Source organism: Mobula hypostoma, chromosome 22 (assembly GCF_963921235.1).
Source record: "Mobula hypostoma chromosome 22, sMobHyp1.1, whole genome shotgun sequence".
In the NCBI taxonomy this organism is placed as follows: Eukaryota; Metazoa; Chordata; class Chondrichthyes; order Myliobatiformes; family Myliobatidae; genus Mobula; species Mobula hypostoma.
This window is the reverse complement of record NC_086118.1, coordinates 56,953,246-56,973,736: the sequence shown is the minus strand read 5'-3', so window position 1 is coordinate 56,973,736 and position 20,491 is coordinate 56,953,246. Positions and strand designations below refer to the sequence as shown.

The 20,491-nt window shown below is 47.1% G+C and overlaps 1 protein-coding gene and 1 long non-coding RNA gene across 3 annotated transcripts in view; one reads left to right on the top strand and one right to left on the bottom strand.

Moving 5' to 3' along the window:
* Positions 1–20,306, top strand: part of stxbp4 (syntaxin binding protein 4) — a 144,056-nt gene extending 123,750 nt beyond the window's left edge. Inside the window, 2 exon segments of the mRNA XM_063030683.1 lie at positions 2,899–2,956; positions 19,054–20,306. Of these exon segments, the coding sequence (XP_062886753.1) occupies positions 2,899–2,956; positions 19,054–19,162 (167 nt within the window). The 3' untranslated portion in view covers positions 19,163–20,306.
* Positions 20,186–20,491, bottom strand: part of LOC134336443 (uncharacterized) — a 37,763-nt gene continuing 37,457 nt past the window's right edge. For both annotated transcript variants that reach the window (XR_010015792.1, XR_010015793.1), the window contains exon 3: positions 20,186–20,319. This is a non-coding gene — a long non-coding RNA (uncharacterized LOC134336443). The remainder of the gene's footprint in view (positions 20,320–20,491) is intronic.

Here is a 20,491-nt window from a genome sequence, read left to right as displayed (position 1 = left end):
GATTCAGCGCTGTCCCACCATCTGGCAATCATGTTTTGGATGCCAAGGATCGAACATTTAAGGAGCACCTGAGCTGAGGCTCTATGCTCAGTCATAAGCCTGCTTGTGATTTTGTCTAGTGTTTGTTTTTTGCTCAGATTCCTATGATTGTGCAGCCAAGTTTCCATCAAACTCAATATATAAATTTGCTGATGACACCACAATTGTAGGCCGTATCTTGGGCAATGATGAGTTTGAGTACAGAGAGGAAATTAAGAACCTGGTGGCATGGTGCGAAGACAATAACCTATCCCTCAACGTCAGCAAGACGAAGGAATTGGTTGTTGACTTCAGAAGGAGTAGCGGACCACACGATCTAATTTACATCGGTGGTGCGCAAGTGGAACAGGTCAAAAGCTTTAAGTTCCTCTGGGTCAATATCACAAATGACCTGACTTGGTCCAACCAAGCAGAGTCCACTGCTAAGAAAGCCCACCAGCACCTTTACTTCCTGAGAAAGCTAAAGAAATTTGGCCTGCCCCCTAAAACCCTCACTAATTTTTATAGATGCACCGTAGAAAGCATTCTTCCAGGGTGCATCACAACCTGGTATGGAAGTTGTCCTGTCCAAGACCGGAAGAAGCTGCAGAAGATCGTGAACACAGCCCAGCACGTCACACAAACCAATCTTCTGTCCTTGGACTCACTTTACACCGCACGCTGTCGGAGCAGTGCTGCCAGGATAATCAAGGACACGACCCACCCAGCCAACACACTTTTCATCCCTCTTCCCTCCGGGAGAAGGCTCAGGAGCTTGAAGACTTGTACGGCCAGATTTGGGAACAGCTTCTTTCCAACTGTGATAAGACTGCTGAGCGGATCCTGACCCGGATCAGGGCCGTACCCTCCAAATATCCGGACCTCCCTCTCGGTTTTTTTGCGCTACCTTACTTTCCCTTTTCTATTTTCTATCTATGAATTATAATTTAAATTTTTAATATTTACTATCAATTTGTACTCCAGGGAGCGCGAAGCGCAGAATCAAATATCGCTGTGATTTGTACGCTCTAGTATCAATTGTTTGGCGACAATAAAGTAAAGATTCTCGATCCAGTTTGAGACCATGTCTCGGTCCTTGCCTTGGACACTCCAGCGTTTGGTCCAAGCCATTCTCGTCAAGGACTCTCGTCACAGCTGCTGAATGTAAGACCACAAGATATAGGAGCAGAATTAGGCCATTTGGCCCATCGAGTCTGCTCCGCCATTTCATCATGGCTGATCCATTTTTCCTCTCAGCCCCAATCTCCTCCCTTCTCCTCATACCCTTCATGCCCCGACCAATCAAGAATCTATCAATCTCTGCCACTTAGCCTCCACCAATTCACCACTCTCTGGCTAAAGAAATTCCTCCTCATCTCTGCTCTAAAGGGACATTTTTCTACTTGGAGGCTGTGCCCTCTGGTCCTAGACTCACCCACTATTGGAAATATCTTCTCCACACCCACCCTATCTAGGCCTTTCAATACTCGTTAGGTTTCAGCGTCAGGAGATGGAAAGGAAAACAGAATTCAGAACAACATTGACAGTCAATCAAATGAACAAGCAGCAGACACTGGATGAATTCCTCCGTCCATAACGATTAGGAACAAGTCACAGATTATAGTGCTGTAGCAGTATTGGTAGTGTACTGACTTTGTTCTATATTTCATTTAAATACTTAATTTGTTACTCTGTTAAGTGGTCCTTTGACTTTTTTTTAATACCTTTTTAACTCTTTCTATGAAACTTCAGCTAATTGGGGCAGCGCTTAATTGGGCTAATATGTACTGGTCTCAATTAACCAGAATCCTATATATTCTTGAAATTTATTGCAGGATAGTATATAATATTCATTTTTAGAGTATATTCTGTACATTACATTATTGCAATTTACAGTATTTTTAAGCCTGGCGCTGTACTGTTATACAAAACAACATTTGCCCATGAGGATAAATCTGACTCTGAAGGATCACTCCTCCTCGCTCTCTGCCAACCATGGCTGCAGAGATTCATTGCCTGGGGCTTCCTGCAGCTGTTGACATTTCCTCCCAATGCTGTGAATATTATGAATGATGTCGCCATCAGCCTCTGCCATTGTCAACCTGAGCTGCTGAAAACACTTGTACACCCTCTTCATACCCTTTCAATTACTTGATGACTGTGTTCCTTCACCCTGCGGTGCAGAAACCTCTGCTGGTGGTGTCCATGGGCCAATTCTCATCGGAGGATCAGAGGTGGAGAGGGTCTTGTCTGCCCATTTCCCCTGTGACTGTGCAGGTTTCGTCCGGGTCCCCCGGTTCCCTCCTCCCTCCACACCACACCCCACAGGCGTCTCGTAGATGTGCAACACACACAAGATGCTGGAGGAACTCAGCAGGTCGGGCAGTATCTATGAGGAGGAATAAACAGTCGATGTTTCAGGCCGAGACCCTTCATCAGGACTGGAAAGGAAGTAGCAGAAGTCAGAATTATCAGGTGGGGGAAAGGAGGGACTACGAGCTGGCAGGTGACAGGTGAGACCAGGTGAGGGGGAAGCCAGAATAGGGAATGAAGAAAGCGGGGCCGGGGGTAAATTAACCGAAGCTGGAGAAATCATTGTTAATGCTGTCAGGTTAGAGGCTATCCAAATGGAAAAGAAGTGTTGCTCCTCCAACATAAAAAACCTACAGCACAATACACCTACCCCCTCACTCTCTCCTGTTTCTCCATCTCCATGTGTGGTATGCCCCTCCTGTATTAGAGCTGTTAGGCCGTGGAATGGAGAGATGAGTTCTGTGATCTGAACAAGTCCATAGATATCGGTGTGGACTCCCTTTGATGGGGTTGCTGATTCTGTCTCGGAACTCATGCTAGTTGTTCACTCAGTGTTTCTGTTTGCAGGTCTACCCTATGGATGGGAAGAAGCTTACACAGCAGATGGGATCAAGTATTTTATCAAGTAAGTACATCAGGGAATGTGTGTGTACACTCCTCAATCAGCTTGGTCCCATGTAGATAATGATCGAAGGTCAAATCTGTGAGTCTGAGATGGAGATTGAAGGTCTCATGTCTGTGAGTCTGTGTGTCCGGGCCTGGGACTGGAGGCCTCATGATGTGAGTCTGGGCCTGGGACTGGAGGTTGAAGGCCTCATGTTTGTGAGTCCAGGCCTGGGACTGGAGGTTGAAGCCCTCAGGCCTGTGAGTCCAGGCCGGGGACTGGAGGTTGAGGGCCTCATGTTTGTGAGTCTGAGTTTTGGCCTAGGAATGGAGATTGAAGACCTAAAACATAGAAAATCTACAGCAGAATACAGGCCCTTCAGCCCACAATGCTGTGCCGAACATGTACTTACTTTAGAAATTACCTCGGGTTACCCATAGCCCTCTAATTTTCTAAGCTCCATATACCCATCCAGCAGCCTCTTAAAAGACCCTATTATATCCGCCTCCACCACCGTCGCTGGCAGCCCATTCCACGCACTCACCACTCTCTGCATTAAAAAAACTTACCCCTGACATCTCCTCTGTACCTACTTCCAAACACTTTAAAACTGTGTCTTCTCGTATTAACCATTTCAGCCCTGGGAAAAAGCCTCTGACTATCCAGACAATCAATGCCTCTCATTATGTTATACACCACTATCAGGTCACCTCTCATCCTATGTCACTCCAAGGAGAAAAGGCCAAATTCACTCAACCTGTTCTCATAGGCATGTTCCCCAATCCAGGCAGCATCCTTGTAAATCTCCTCTGCAGTTTCGACCAGAACTGAGCACTGTACTCCAAGTGGGGTCTGCCAGGGTCCTATATAGCTGGAACATTACCTCTCGGCTCTTGAACTCAATCCCACGGTTGATGAAGGCCAATACACCGTACGCCTTCTTAACCACAGAGTCAACCTGCGCAGCAGCTTTGAGTGTCCTATGGACTCGGACCACAAGTTCCCTCTAATCCTCCACACTCACTATTAACACTATATTCTGCCATCATATTTGACCTACCAAAATGGACCACCTCATGTTTGTGAGTCTGGGCCTGGGACTAGAGATTGAAGCCCTCATGTTTGTGAGTCTGATTTGTTCTTCTTGTCATTGTTTGTGCTGTTCTGCTGAACATTGTGGACGGGCTATGTCGGCGCTGGAACGTGTGTGACGACATTTGCAGGCTGCCCCCAGCTCACTGTTGGGTGTGTTGGTTGTTAACAGAAACAACACATTTCACTGCCTGTTTCGATATGAGAGAAATAACTATCAACCTGGATCCCAGTCAGCTGTGGAGCAGGACTCTGGGTGTTTCTGGTCTAACCTGGCATACCTGCTTTCCACCATGCCCTGGGCTCCGCAGCCTGTTAATTGAGGAGGGAGAAAGGTGACGACACCTTCAGTAGACACAACCTACAGACTCACTGTCAACGACTCTACCACTCATGTTCTCAGTGGTATTTATTTACTTTTTTAATTTATTATTTGCAGGACTTGCGGTTTTTTATTTATTTTATAAATAATTTTATTGTGAAGAATAATTCTTTAGCACATTTTCTCGTTTATCAGTCTTTAAGTATAGTCTTTCATTGATTTCTATTGTATTTCTTTATTTTCATAGAATAATAGTCACAGAACACAACAGCACAGAGAAAGACTCTTCAGTCCACCTAGTTCCATCTACCTGTACCATAGCCATTCAAACCCCTCCCATCCCTGCACCTGTCCAATGTTCTCTTAAATGTTGAAACGGAACCTGCGTCCACTGCTTGTTCCACGCTGTCACCACCCTCTGAGTGAAGAAGTGTCTCCTTAGGTTCCCCCTAGACATTTCACCCTTCACATTTAACCCATCACCTCTAGTTCAAGTCTTGGCCAGCTTCAGTGAAAAAGCCTGCTTGCATTTACCCCATCTACACCCCTCATAATTTTGTATGCCTCTATCAAATCCCCCTTCCTTCTCCTATGCTCCAGGGAATGAAGTTGTAACCTATTCAATCTTTCCCTATAACTCAGGTCCTCTAGTCCCGGCAACATCCTTGTAAATTGTCTCTGCACTCTTTCAATCTTACTGACATCTTTCCTGTAGGTAGGTGACCAAAACTGCACACAATACTCCATGCAGTAACATCTTAACTCCTGTACTCAGTACTTTGATTTATGAAGGCCAATGTGCCAAAAGCTGACTTTATGACCCTACCTACCTTTAACATCACTTTCAAGGAAATATAGATCTGTACTCCCAGATCCCTTTGTTCTACCGCACTCCTCAGTTCCCTACCGCTCATCATGCAAATCCTACCCTGGCCTGTCCTTCCAAAGAGCAACACCTCACACTTGTCTGCATTGAATTCCATCTGCCATTTTTCCAGCTGGTCCAGACCCCACTGCAAGGTTTGATAGTCGTCTTCACTGTCCACTACACCCCCAATCTTGATGTCATCTAAAAATCTGATGACTAATGAATACCCTGCCACCAGAGAGGTCTTGTCAAATTAACAATTTACTGCACTGCTTACTGTTTACCTGTTCCACACACTACATGCATTTTGAATTATATTTTATCAGCTTGTTTTGTTGTAATAATTTATGTGCTGAGTGTGATATATGTCTTGTGGGTGCACCGTGGTAAGGAGCAGCGTTGTTTTGTTTGGTTGTATATATGAACAGTCAGATGACAATAAACTTGAACTTCAACCTGAACCGGAGGGGAACTTCTTCACTTAGAGGATGGTAGGAATGTGGAGCGAGCTGCCAGTGGAATAGATGGATGCAGATTCCATTTCAATCTTTAAGAGAAGTTTGGATAGATACATAGTTGAGAGGGGTGTGGAGGGTATGGTCCAGGTGCAGGTCACTGGGACTAGGCAGGATTAGTATTTGGCATGAACTAGATGCCGACAAAAGGACTACAACCTTGTCATGGTTTGAAAATTTATGTGCTCAATGACCAAAGAGCTATGCTGGCTGGAGTCAGGGCTTCAGGCTTTGGGTCTTGGTCAGGATACCCATGCTAAACAGGTTAAAGGGTAGAGGCCAGATTAAGAGTGGTTCACCAAGAGCCAAACCACAAAGCCCTGACTCCAGCCAGCATAACTCTTGTTGCAGAGAGAAGGTGGCCCCTCCATAACTCGCCGGGTCATTGAGGCTCAATTCATTAATCTCACAGCCTGAGGAAGAAACTGTTACCCAGTCTGACTGTCCTAGTCCCTCCTTCCCTACGGTAGTGAGTCAAAGAGATTGTGGGATGGGTGGTGGGCATCCTCAACAATGCTTTAGGTCCTTCCCGGTAAATGTCACAAGCAGGGAGAGAGAGACCCTGGTGACCCTCCCAGCGGTTTTTATACCCTCTGCAGGGTCTTGCGATCTGATGCTTTGTGGCCTGCATACTGTAGGCAGCCATCGATCCCAAGGGATCATGGGTTTGCACCTCTAGTGGACTGTGTCCTCACCAGGGCGCAACCCTGAGCGGGAAGATTTGAAGAGCAGGCTGTTGTCCGTGTAGCGGGTTCCTCCTCTCCCTATCACTGATGTGGCCCAAGATAAGGACAAGTGCTGACACAGCTCGGCACCAGTGTCGTCGCAGAGGCTGCCAGGGTGAAGTTGTAAACGACATCGAGCTGCTCCGGATTTCTTCCTCAGGGTTTACTCCCAAAGCTTTTGCCGCGGGTGGGTCTGGCTGCAAGGCAGTGGAGGTTTAAAATCAGAGTTCTCTCTCTCCTTCTGCCACCCAAGGCTGACAAGCCCCATCTGCCCGAGTGGATCCATACCACACAGTGATGGAGTCTCTCAGTGATGGTCCTGTAGAAAGTTGTTAGAATTGGGGTGGGGAGCCTTGCATGTCTCAAACTCCTCAGAAAGTGTAAACGCTGCTGTGTTTTAAATATTTCATCTTTCATCGTTAAGCTACGATCTCTAGTTCTGGTTTCACTCAATCTCAGTAGAAAAAGTCTGCTTTCATTTACTCTATCTATACCCCTCATAATTTTGTTTACCTTTATCAAATCTCCTCTCAGTCTCCTACACTCCAGAGAATAAAGTCCTAATCTATTCAACCTTGCCCTATAACTCTCTCTCTGTCCCATTTCCCTTCCTGTCTCCCTCTCCTCACTGTCTTGCAATTCCCTTCCTGCCTCCCCTCACTTGGTCACTGTATCACAGACACGCCATGTTGCACTGCACTTATGTCCATTCAATCTCCGTTGCTCAGCGAACCATCTGTTCAGCCTGCCTGTCTCATCACCGCCTTCTCCTGCTCGACGTCATTTCCTCCATGGTCACTCTTCCGTTCACTCCAGCCTCCAGATGTTCAGCGTTCTCCCCTCTCACCCCAAGTTCAAGGTTTCGAGTTTACTTATCACGTGTACATCAAAACATACAGTGCAATGTGTCATTTGTGTTAAAGACCAACACGACCAAGGATATGCTGGGGGCAGCCTGCAAGTGTTGAAACACATTCTGACACCAGAAATGCTTGGCAGAACAACACAGAACACAACTAAGCCAAACGGAACAAACAATTAATGAAAAACAGCAGAACAAGCCCTATTCCTCACCCCCACTGTGCACTTACAGAGTCCTCGGACCCCAGGACGGGCCGTTGCCAGCCGCCAGCGGATTCTGACTCAGACTTACAGATGTCGACCTTTCAACTTTCCCTGCAGGCCTACAGAGACTCGCAGTGTTGTCTATCACTGCAGAGTCTCTGTCCTTGCTCCCAGCCTGACTCCTGGCCCATGTGTTCCTGCTCGTCTCCACATCTGTCCTAACGATGGTGGGCTCCATGATCAGTCTCCCCCACCACCCAGACCATGTTCTCTTCTCTGCCAGGAGGCACAGGAGCCAGAACACCAAGTTCAGCACGGTTATTACTGTTCAACCATGAGGCTCCGGAATCAGTGTGGTTAACGTCACACACATCAACACCGAACCGACTCCACCATCTGCAGACCCTCAATTCATGTTCTCAGTGTTCCTTATGTATTTATTTACTGTGCAGTTTGTCTCCTTTGCATATTGGTTGGTTGTCAGTCTTGGTTTATGTAAAGATTTTCATAGATTCTATCGTATTTCTTTATTTTCTTGTAAATACCTGCAAGAAAACGAATCTCAAGGTAGCATATGGTGACATGCAGATTAGCCCCTTTATGAGGTACAGGAGTAGAACTTGCTGTGATCTCCCACCGCAGCTGCAGCCCATCACTTCAAAGTTCAATGTGTTAATACATTCAGAGGTTCTCTTCTGAACACCACTGTTGTAACGCCTGGTTATTTGAGTTACTGTTGCCTTCAACCAGTCTGACCATTCTCCTCAGGCCTCTCTCATTAACAAGGTGTTTTCGCCCACCGAACTGCCACACACTGGATGTTTTCTTTATTTTTTGCACCATTTTCCCAGAGAGATCAGCAGTTTCTGAGGTACTCAAACCACCCCGGCTGACACCGACAATCACTCCACCATCAAAGTAACTTCGATCACATTTCTTCCCCATTCTGAAGTTTGGGCTGAATAACTGAACCTCTTGACCGGGTCTGCATGCTCTTATATATTGAGTTGCTGCCGTATAATTGGCTGATTAGATATTTGCATTAATGCGCAGGTGTACCTAATAAAGTGGCCACTGAGTGCACAGTATATATGCTCAGATGATTAATTTACTTTGACTTTGACTAACTCTCAACTTCAGTCTGGGGCCTCATGGCTGAATGGTGTCTGGACACTGTTGCCGCAAATGCGGTCTCAGCTCTCAGTGGAAGCCAGCATTGTTCGGTGTTTGGCAAACCAACAGCACCATTCCCCACGCCCAACACCACCACCACCATCTGACCTCCAGGTGGAGAGAAAGGCATTTCTCATACAGAAGCTAATCTAGTCAACACATCTCGACATTTCAAGCCCGTGGGAGTCTGCAAAGAGAAACAACTGAGCAGGCCCTGACTGTGATTTTCTAAACGTATTTGTATGAAGAGTAAGCCTGGAGGGAGCATGGTGATAATAAGAGAGAAAGAATGACATAAATAACGGTGTCTCCTTTCTAACCCCACAGTTAAAAGGTGAAAGAAAGGGTTAGTGTGAAAGAAGGGAGGGATAGAGGGAGAATGAAGGTGGGTGGAGGGGAGGAGGAAGTACAAGGTGGTTGCTGAAAGGTGAAAACGGGAGGGGGGCTAAAGAGACAGTAGTCACATAGCCAGCTCTTCACTTCACCCCTCCCTCTTCCCCTCTCCCTGTTTCACCTCATCGAGACAGAGGGGTTGGACACGGCACAAAGAGCTACAAAACCAAACTCTTTGGAGCCCACAGTGCTCAGGAAATTGAAAGGCGAAGGCGGGGAAAGTGCAGACGGCTGCGTGGTGCTGGAAGTGCGACCTTCAGGGAACACAATGATAAGTGGAATGAAAGAAGACAGAAAGCCATTTGGCCTATTGTTACCGATACTGGCTGTTGAAAGCACTGAAAGTCAAAAGTCAAAGTCAATTTATTAACAAATTACGCACGTTAACACCGTATTCTACCTTGAGATTCATTGTCTTGTAGGCATTTAAAGGAAAATAAAGCTGACATCCTACCTCTCCTGGAAGTTCCAGGAGTCTCCTGCATGTTAATAGCGGCTCCCTGATGCCCGCAAATTATATACGATGTCCCAGAAACCAATTTTTTTGAGAGCGAGAAAGAGCGCGCGAGAGAGAGAGAGAGCGCGAGTGAGAGCGATGGCACCATGGCAGAGTGTTCCAAACAAAGAAAATATAAAACGTATGTCACCCCAGACTACCCTAAAGTGTACCCCTGACTAATAGGGGTCAAAATAATGACAATGTTGCTCGCTGCACTGTTTGCAACAGTGACTTTTCTATTGCCCATGGTGGGTTAAGACTGTAAAAGACATGTTGAGGTGAGTTTAACAGGTGTCATTCGTTCATTAGCATAGCTAACGTTATTTAAGCTAGCTGGCTAGCTGCTAAGGAGCTACTCTGTTGCAGACATCCCACCTCTCCCAGAAGTTCCGGGAGTCTCCCGCAAATTGATGGTGCTACCTCCCTGAAATGAGTTTTTGCAGGGTGGGATGTCTGGGAAAGAAGTACAGTTACGAAAAGCTATCAATTCGTTTGTTATACACTGTGTCATATGATGTGGGCGATCGTAGTCTTTCCATGACCATGATTGTTCTTGGCAAATTTTTCTACAGAAGTGGTTTGCCATTGCCTTCTTCTAGCCAGTGTCTTTACAAGACAGGTGACCCCAGTCATTATCAATGCCTGGCATCAGTGGTCGCATAATCAGGACGTGATATGCACCAGCTGCTCCCATGGCTTCCCATGACCCTGATCGAGGGGCAAAGCAGGTGCTACACCTTGTCCAAGGGTCACCTGCAGGCTAGCAGAGGGAAGGATCACCTTACACCTCCTTCGGTAGAGACATATCTCCACCCTGCCACCCAAAGAAAAATTATACATAGCAGTTTCATTTATACATATATAATTTTCTTTGCATTTACTGTAAATGCCTGTAAGAAACTTTGATAATACATTTATTTTGAACTTTGCTTGTTTATCAATCTTTGTTTATTCAATGTTGAAAGGAAGAAAAGTTATACAAATTAAAAAATAAGAAGTAGATAATACTGAGAACATAAGTTGTAGAGCGAGTCTGTAGGTTGTAGAATCAGTTCAGTGTTGAGGTGCGTGAAGTTATCCATACTGCTTCAAGGGCCTGATGGTTGCAGGGTAATAACCGTCCCAGAACCTGGTGGTGCGGGTGCTGAGGCTCTTGTATCTCCTGCCTGATGGTAGTCATGAGAAGAGAGCGTGGCCTGGATGGTGGGGGTCCTTGATGATGGATGCTGCTTTCCTGTGGCAGTGCTCCAGGTAAATATCCGCACTGGTGGGGAGGGCTTTGCCTGTGATGGACTGGGCTGATCCATCGTTATAGATTTTTCCATTCCCAGGCACTGGTGTTTCCATACCACAACAGAACCAGTTAGGATGCTCTCCACTGTGCATCTATGCAGTCAATCTCACTCTCTGCTCTTTCCCCATCACCCTGCAGAGGTACTTCCTCCATTATCAACTCAAACTTCAACTCTCTGAAATTCCCTGTTGAATCCGGGTACCCCATTTCCAGATCACAAAAACTGAGTGTGTGGAAGCATTCTCCTTGTCTCCCCATCTTTTGTCAATTATTTTGAAACTTACTGCCATCTCTCCCTCAGGACGCTCACCGTCTGGGTGATAAAAGGAATCATTTATTGTGTTTTGTGTGGAATTTGAATACATAAATTCGGCTAAACCTCAGTTAAACTTACAGTAAGTCAGTGGTATTGCAGCGCACACTGAAAGAGTAGTCACCAATGTCTTTAGCTTTTTACTGAGGTCTTCCATTCCCACTCCTACACCCACCTCAGCCCTCATTAAAGGAGTTGCAGTCAGATCTCAGGAGGAGACACCTGGTTTGTACGTACTTCGCAGATGTTTCACCTGGTGGCCAGCAGGGGTCAAGGAGGGCAGGAGTTTCAGGTCAAGAGTTTCAGGGTAGAAGATTCAGGGCAGGAGATTCAGGGCTGGAGTTTCAGGGCTGGAGTTCCAGGGAAGGAGATTCACGGCAAGGGTTTCGGTTCAGCCCAGTTTCTCGACAGGCGTCAGCAGCCTCTCAAGTTGCTGTTTGGATGCGGGCCTCAGAGAGACGCCGGACGCTGTGTCAGTTGCTAATCTGGTGTTGCGAGGCAGAGGCATCAGCAGCTGCTGAAAGTTACTGAAAACCAGGTTCAAGGACAGTCCTCCAGCCTTGCAAGTAACTAATGCAGTTAAGGAAGCTAATGGCAGCTCACAGCTGGGCTCCAGCCCCGAACTCAAGCTGTCACAGCAAACAGATACACTGTGGATGCAGTACCATTTAAAGAAAATTATTAGAAATTTATTTGTCACACATACATTGAAACATAGAATGAAATACTGCCATAAGACAAAGGAGCAGAATTAGGCCATTCGGCCCATCAAGTCTGCTCTGCCATTCCATCATGGCTGTTTTACTATCCCTCTCAACCCCACTCTCCAGTCTTCTCAGCTTAACGTTTGATGCCCTAACTAATCAGTAACCTATGAATCTCCGCTTTAAATGCACCAAATGACCTGAGCTCCTCAGCCACCTGTGGCAATGAATTGCACAGATTCACCACACTCTGGCTAAAGAAATTCCTCCTCATCTCTGTTCGAAAGAGATGTCTTCTATTCTGAGGCTGTGCCCTGTGGTCCGGCATCACCAGCGTTGACGAGTCGTTTGCATTGACAGCGCACTCCGAGGGCGTGCAGGAGCAGCCCACAAGGTTTGCCATGCTTCTGGGTCCAGCGTAGCATGCCCACAAATCACTAACCCTAACCTGTACGTCTTTGGGCTGTGGGAGGAAACTGGAGCACCCAGAAGGAATCTATGCAGCTGCAGGGAGAAGGCACAAACTTCTTAAAGACAGCGGCAGGGATTGGCTCCTGATCCGTGATCGCTGGCACGCTAAAGAATTGCACCGACCACTACACTACCATGCTGTCCTGTTCTCTCTGTTCCTCATTCACTTGAGACCTGCTGTTTCCAAGAAGTTTAGTGTGTCTCGTTTTCATGAAGGAAAACATATAATATCTCTCACATTTTTTATTTCTGAAACATTTCTTCCCCCAAGCAGATAATCTAATCCACCATTCTAGTTAGGCCCCTCCCCCCAAAAAAACCCTCTCTGTCTACTATCCACATCACTGCACTGTACGGTAAACATTTTAAACCACATTTTATAATGCTGTTTGCATCGTATGTACCTGCAAGACTGTGCCTAAGTCTTAAGCACTGATATATAGCTGGGGTGTCTAAGACTTTCACACAGTACTGTATTGTCAACATGGAGTGGAGAGCGAGTTTGTAAATCTGGTGGGAGGAAAGGATGTTGGGAATGGTGAGGGTGGAGGGCCGTGGGAAGGGTGTGGGACAGGTGGCAGCGAAGGAGTGCCAGGGGCAGGGGGTGGCACAGATACAGACTCACCCAACCCTGAGATACCAGACAAGGTCATTTGATTCCAAACATTTGGTTTATTGATCATTACAGAATGTCTTTCTGATGCTTCCCACTCCCTCCCCTCTCCCTTCCCCTTTTCCCCACCATGATTCCCCTCTCCCTGCCCCCTTCCCACTCTCAGTCCACAATAGAGACCCAGATCAGAATCAGGTTTATCATCACTCACATATGTCATGAAATTTGTTTTTTTATTGTAGCAGCAGTACAGTGCAATACATAAAATTACTGCAGTACTGTGCAAAAGTCAGAGGCTCCCTCATGATATGTACTGTATGTGCCTAAGATTTTTGCTCAGTTCTGTATTTCACTGTACGTTTCAATGTCCATCAGACAAATAAACTTGAATCTTGTATCTGACACTGGGTTTGAGCTACCCTTGCTCGCCCGGTGTCGTGGAGAAGCTGGTTTGCAGGGTCACAGCACAGTTATAGCACCAGGTAGAACCATTCCGCCCCTTCAGTCTCTGCTAGCTCTCCTCAATGCTTAGTTAGACAGACAGGAGGTTCTGTGCACAGGAACGAGATTCCCAGATGGTATACTGCTTCCAGGTGCTAGGGACGGACATCTGAGATCGAGTCTACAGCATTATTAAGTAGTTTGTGTCAGTACCAATGACATAGGTAGGAAGGAGGTCGAAGTTCTACATAGTTAATCCAGGGAGTTAGGTGCTAAGTTATATAACTATACATAGCAACACACACGCACAAACTCAGCAGTTCAGGCAACATTTATTGAAAAGAGCAAACAATCGTCATTTCAGACAGAGCCCCTTCTTCAGGCTGGGGGTGGGGGAGAGATGCCGGAATAGAAAGATGGGGGGAGGGGAAAGAGGCTAGCTGGAAAGCGATAGGTGAAGCCAGGTGGGAGATCAAGGGCTGGAGAAGAAAGAATCTGATAGGAGAGGATAGTGGCCAATAGGAGAAAGGGAAGGAGGAGGGGACCCAGGGGAAGTAATAGACAGGTGAGAATGGCCAATAGGAGAAAGGGAAGGAGGAGGGGACCCAGGGGAAGTAATAGACAGGTGAGAATGGCCAATAGGAGAAAGGGAAGGAGGAGGGGACCCAGGGGAAGTAATAGACAGGTGAGAATGGCCAATAGGAGAAAGGGAAGGAGGAGGGGACCCAGGGGAAGTAATAGACAGGTGAGAATGGCCAATAGGAGAAAGGGAAGGAGGAGGGGACCCAGGGGAAGTAATAGACAGGTGAGAAGAAGTGAAAATTCAGAGTGGGAAATCTGTTCACTGGAAGGAGAAATCTATGTTCGTGCCATCAGGCTGGAGGGTACGCAGACAGAATATAAGGTGTTGCTGCTGCACCGTGAGGACGGCCTCATCTTGGCACAAGAGGAGTCCGTGAATCAACACGTCCATCCATAGCTATTTCTGTGCCTAAGACTTTTGCACAGTAAGATGCACTCTGGTATTAAGTGTTTATGCACATTTTATTCCATATCCATACCTTTACCTTATTTTTATATAATTCTTCATAATTGTTGAATGCTGTTGTTTTTTGTTGCGTGTCACATCCTGACCAACACACCTCAGCAAATTCCTCATCCACGTGATGTATATGGCGACTGAAGTTAATCCTTGATCCTGGATTCCACAGAGTAACTACTGCCTCAGTCTGTAAGAGGCTCACACTTCACCTTTCCTCGTAGATCAGTGGTTGCTTTAACAGGTTTTTTTCGCGAGGGTACTTTTTCGTATCAGTCTTACTCCGTCTTTGCTGAATTCTGAAATTTTCCCAGTCCTTCAACGGGGACGGCAACAGTGTGAGCTGTTTGATCCACTTTCTTTTGATGCAGCTCAGCTACTTTTGATCTTTAAAAGGGCAGATTTAGCATGGATGGAGCATAGGTTTATCAAATCTTACAGGGGGATCTGGACCAGCTGGAAAATGGGCTGGAGAATGGCAGATGGAATTTACTGCAGACAAATGTGAGGTGTTGTGCTTTGAGAGGAAAAGCCAGGGTAGGATTTTCACAGTGAATGGTGGGGCACTGAGGAGTGCGGTAGAACATAGCAATCCGGGAACACATAGACAAAGACATAGACATAGAAAATAGGTGCAGGAGTAGGCCATTCGGCCCTTCGAGCCTGCACCGCCATTCAGTACGATCATGGCTGATCATCCAACTCAGAACCCTGTACCAGCCTTCCCTCCATACCCCTGATCCCTTTAGCCAGAAGGGCCATATCTAACTCCCTCTTAAATATAGCCAATGAACTGGCCTCAACTGTTTCCTGTGGCAGAGAATTCCACAGATTCACCACTCTCTGTGTGAAGAAGTTTTTCCTAATCTCAGTCCTAAAAGGCTTCCCCTTTATCGTCAAACTGTGACCCCTCGTTCTGGACTTCCCCAACATCGGGAACAATCTTCCTGCATCTAGCCTGTCCAATCCCTTTAGGATTTTATACGTTTCAATAAGATCCCGCCTCAATCTTCTAAATTCCAGTGAGTATAAGCCTAGTTGATCCAGTCTTTCATCATATGAAAGTCCTGCTATCCCAGGAATCAATCTGGTGAACCTTCTTTGTACTCCCTCTATGGCAAGAATGTCTTTCCTCAGATTAGGGGACCAAAACTGCACACAATTTTCCATATCAGAGCCATAATTCCTTGAAAGTGATGTTACTGGTAAAGTTAAAATCCAAGTAACACTTATTATCAGGGTACATGGATGTCTCCACATCCAACCCTGAGATTCTTTTTGCTTCAGACGTTCTCAGCAAATCTACAGAGCCATAACTGTAAACAGGATGAATGAAAAATTATACAGAGCATAGAAGACAACAAATTGTGCAAATGCAAATATAAATAAATAACAATAATTAACGGAAGCATGAAATAACAAGATAAAGAGTCCTTAAAGTGCGATCACTCTTCTCTATAGATGAATGTAGTTATTCCTTTTTGATCAAGAGCCTGATAGTTGAGAAGCAGTAACTGTCTTGAACCCGGTGGTGCGAGTCCTGAGGCCCCTGTACCTTCTATCTGATGGCAGCAGCGAGAAACAAGCGTGGCCTGAGAAAGGGTCATAAAGAAAGCTTTTGGCACCTTGGCCTTCATAAATCAAGGTGTTGAGTACAGGAGTTGGAATGTTATGTTGGAGTTGTACAAGCTGTTGGTGAGGCCTAATTTGGAGTACTATGTGCGATTTTGCTCACCAACCTACAGGAAAGATATCAATAAGATTGAAAGAGTGCAGGATGTTGCCAGGAACAGTCGCAGGGAAAGGTTGAATAGATTCCGACTTTATTCCCTGGAGTGCAGGAGAATGAGGAGAGTATTTGACAGGGATGTACAGAATTATGAGATATAGGTAGAGTAAATGCAGGCAGGCTTTTCGCACTGAATTTGGGTAAGACTGGAACTAAAGGTCATGGGTTAAGGGTAAAATGTTTAAGGGCAACTTGTTGACTCAGAGGGTGGTATGTGTGTGGAACAAGCTGCCAGCGGATGTGGTGGGTGTGGGTTTGATTCCAACGTCGAAGAGAAGTTTGGATAGGTACATGAATGGGAGGGCTGTGGTCCGGGTGCAAGTCAATGGGTCTAGGCAGAATAATAATTAGGCGCAGACTGGATGAGCTGAAGGGCTTGTGATGTAGTGTTCTATGCCTCTTTCGAATCATTACACAGTGCATTGAGCTAGAATGAGGTAAAACAATAACAATGCTGAATCAATTGTGAGGCACCATGTTGGTTGGGGTTGACCATGGATGTTGCATTTTAGCTGCCTCTGTGATACGCAAGCCGGGGCAGTACGATACGGGGAGCAGGCTGTGGCCCGTAGAGCAGGCTCCCCCTCTCCACGCAGCAAATGAACCCAAAGGAACAACAGAGACCGATACAGTTTGGTACCAGCAGCGTCGCAGGAGTTGCCCGTCAGCATTGAACTCGACGTAGGGCTGCCTTAGGGACTCCAGCTCCAGGTTTTTCCTCGGGGTTTACTCCCGAAGCCTTTCCCAGGAGTGGGTATAGCTGCAAGGCGGCGGAGGTGAGAGATCAGTTTTCCTTCTCCTCAGTGTGCTGACAAGTTCTATCCGCCCGAAGCGACTGGTTTTAAGGCACCAGTAACCTGCCTCTGCCCCTTCTCCTGTCAGTAGGAACGGTTCAGCCCGGCTCAGTAGCTAAGCCACACGTGAAGGCCAGGAGCTGGACATGGTTGTCAGAGCCCATTACAGACGCATGTCATTGGGAGCTCGTCCCTTTGACTACCCCCGGCTGCAACAACCTCACGGAACATGAACATAAAGCTACCAGAAGAGTGAAGTATGAGATGCTAACGAGGTAGAAAGTGAGGATAAGCATCTCTTTCCTTGAAGGGACGAGTGAGGCACATGGAGATGGATTCTGTGCGTGGCTACTCGTTTGAAGTTTAAGGACACAGTCTGTGTGTTAGAACTCATTTTCAGCTGTTATTACTCATAAATTTCCTCTTATGATAAACTGTAACCAACCAAGATGATGGTGCAGTGTCTGCAGGACAGGTTTTGATTTTGAATTTGCAATGTGCCTACAGGGCAAGATGAGACATGATAGTCAGCTGCATGTTCCGAGACGCCGATTTATCACTGAACATGTTTGTTCCTCTTTCAGGATCTGGGGAGTACTGACAGGGGTAGCAGTTATCACTAATTACACCCGTATTACCCCTGTAAAGGTGTCAGTGACAGCTCCCCAGTTGCCCCTGTAAAGGTGAGGGTGACACCTCCCCAATTACCCCTGTAAAGCTGCCGGTGACACTTACCCCAATTACCCCTGTAAAGGTGAAGGTGACCCTTACCCCAATTACCCTGCAAAGGTGAGGGTGACACCTCATCAATTACCCCTGTAAAGGTGAGGGCAGCAAGGTAGCCCAGCACTGTTACAATGCCAGTAGTGTGTGTTCGGTTCTTGCCGCAGCCTGTAAGGGAGTTTGTATGTTCTCTCTGGGGTTTCCTCCTGGTGCTCTGGTTTCCTCCACAGTCCAGTGACACGGTTTGGGGTCAGTGAGTTGTTTGCCCACGCCGGGCCCCTAGGCCTGAGTCGACATAGTAGTAGAGTTGTGGGCATGCAACACTGGCACCGAAGGCATGACAACTGTTGTGGGCTGCCCGCAGCACAACCCCAGACTGTGTAGGTCACTGACACAAACAACGTATTTCACTATGTACATTTGTCAAGTAAAGCTCATCTTTAACTTTATAGCTGTTGTGTTTTTCCTTTTTTTATTCAGAGACACAGCATGGTTACCAGCCCTTCTGACCCAACGAGCCCACAGTGACCAAATACACCCACTACATGAGCAATTACCCCACTAATCTCCCCGACTGCCTCTCTTCCAATCTCCACTCTCCCCACCCCCTTGTCTCCCCACCCCTTCTCTCCCTCCCCTTCTCCCCCTCTCTCCCTCCCCTCTTCTCCCCTCTCTCTCACTCACCCCCTCACCCCCCCTCCCTCACCCTTCTCCCTCCACAACTGTCCTCCTCCCCACCCCTCCGCTTCTCCCCATACTCCTCAACCACCTCTCCCCTTCTCCCCCTCCCAGCCCCCTCTCCTCCTCCCTGCACTCTCCTCCCTCTCTCCCTCCACTTCCCCTCTCCCCTGCCCCTTCCATTTCCCCCTACCCCCTTCCCCTCTCTATCCCTCCTTGTGATTCACAAACTACCCATGCACCTTGTTTTCCCAGCAACCTGCTTGCATTGGGATCACCTTTTCCCAAAGCCATAAATCCCTCTGTATCCCACTCAGTGTGACAGTGTCTGTCCCCTTGTATCCTACTCAGCGTGACAGTGTCTGCCCCCTTTGTATCCCGCTCAGTGTGACGGTGTCTGTCCCCCCTGTATCCCACTCAGTATGACAGTGTCTGCCCCCTCTGTATCCCGCTCAGTGTGACGGTGTCTGTCCCCTGTATCCCGCTCAGTGTGACGGTGTCTGTCCCCTGTATCCCACTCAGTGTGACGGTGTCTGTCCCCCCTGTATCCCAGTCAGTGTAACAGGAAACTGCTTTGGATTTCTGAAGCCTGTCCTTGATCTTTCAGCCACGTGACCCAGACCACCTCATGGACACACCCGGTGAGCAGTGCCCTGCCCCGTGCAGAGGGGAGCGTCGAAGCTGTTACAAGGGTCCTTCCAGAGTTCAGGAGCTGACAGAAACACAGAATGTCCGGCAGCAGGGATGGCGAGAGCGTTAGAAAACTCATTTCATCGAAAGCATCTTGCACAGATCACACAAGCAGTGAGATTTACCAAAAGATCTTGAGATACCAATGTATACCCGGTCGATATGTTCAGTCTGTACCGGGTCAATATGTTCGGTCTATGCCCAGCCAAGTCAAGGTATACCTGGTCAATATGTTCAGTCTGTTCTAAGCACAATAGAAGTTAGATCAGTGAGTCTCAGTTGTCTGTGTGTAGAACCCTGACCATCCACCATTGCACACAGGGAAGGAGTGGGAAGGCCTTGTTCACCAGACAAGAAACACCATCTTTACCATTCCAGTGACACAGTGCTGTTGGAATCTGCATTATGAAATTGCAATAGAGACGTGAACATTAGATTTTATGTGTATTGGTCATTGTACATGTCTTGGGAGTGTGAAGCTTCACTCTGTGTCTGACCATAGGAGTGTGTGCTGAGACAGTGTGGAGGGAGCTTCACTCTGTGTCTCACCCTGGGGGTGTGTGCTGAGACAGTGTGGAGGGAGCTTCACTCTGTGTCTCACCCTGGGGGTGTGTGCTGAGACAGTGTGGAGGGAGCTTCACTCTGTGTCTCACCCTGGGGGTGTGTGCTGAGACAGTGTGGAGGGAGCTTCACTCTGTGTCTCACCCTGGGAGTGCGTAATGGGATGGTGTGGAGGGAGCTTCACTCTGTGTCTATCCTGTGCTATTCCAAACCTGGTAGTGTTATTTCTGAAAATGGGAGAAAATTATTCCTTTTCTCCACACCAGCAGCCCCTCCCTGTTTTCTAACCTACTCTACTTCACAAATAAAAGCAATAATGTTTTTGTGGAAGGGTAGGTTTTTTCACTGTATGTTACATCCTCTGAAACCGATTGCCCATATCCTGGCTCTCGCACAGTGGGACTGTTGCTGAAGCCATTATCTCTTGGATCAGATGTGAGTGAGATTCCTTCTGCGCAATCCGATGGATATGAAAGGTCCCAGGACACTCTTCAATGAAGGGCAGGGTCCCATGTACAGAGTTCCTGCTTTCTGTGCTAATTCATGTCGTGACTTCACAGTCCATCACTTCAGCCGAACATCCTGAGGTCACCAAAAGTTAAAGCCATTCAACCTGTGGAGTCTGAAAGATTAAAAAAGATAAAAGGTTAGCTTTATTTGTCATATGTGCATTGCAACATACGGTGAAATGTGTTGTTTGCATCCACAACACAGTCCAAGGATGTGCTGGGGGCAGCCCACAAGTGTCACTACGCCAGCATAGCAACTTACTAACCTGCCCCTCATACTGACAT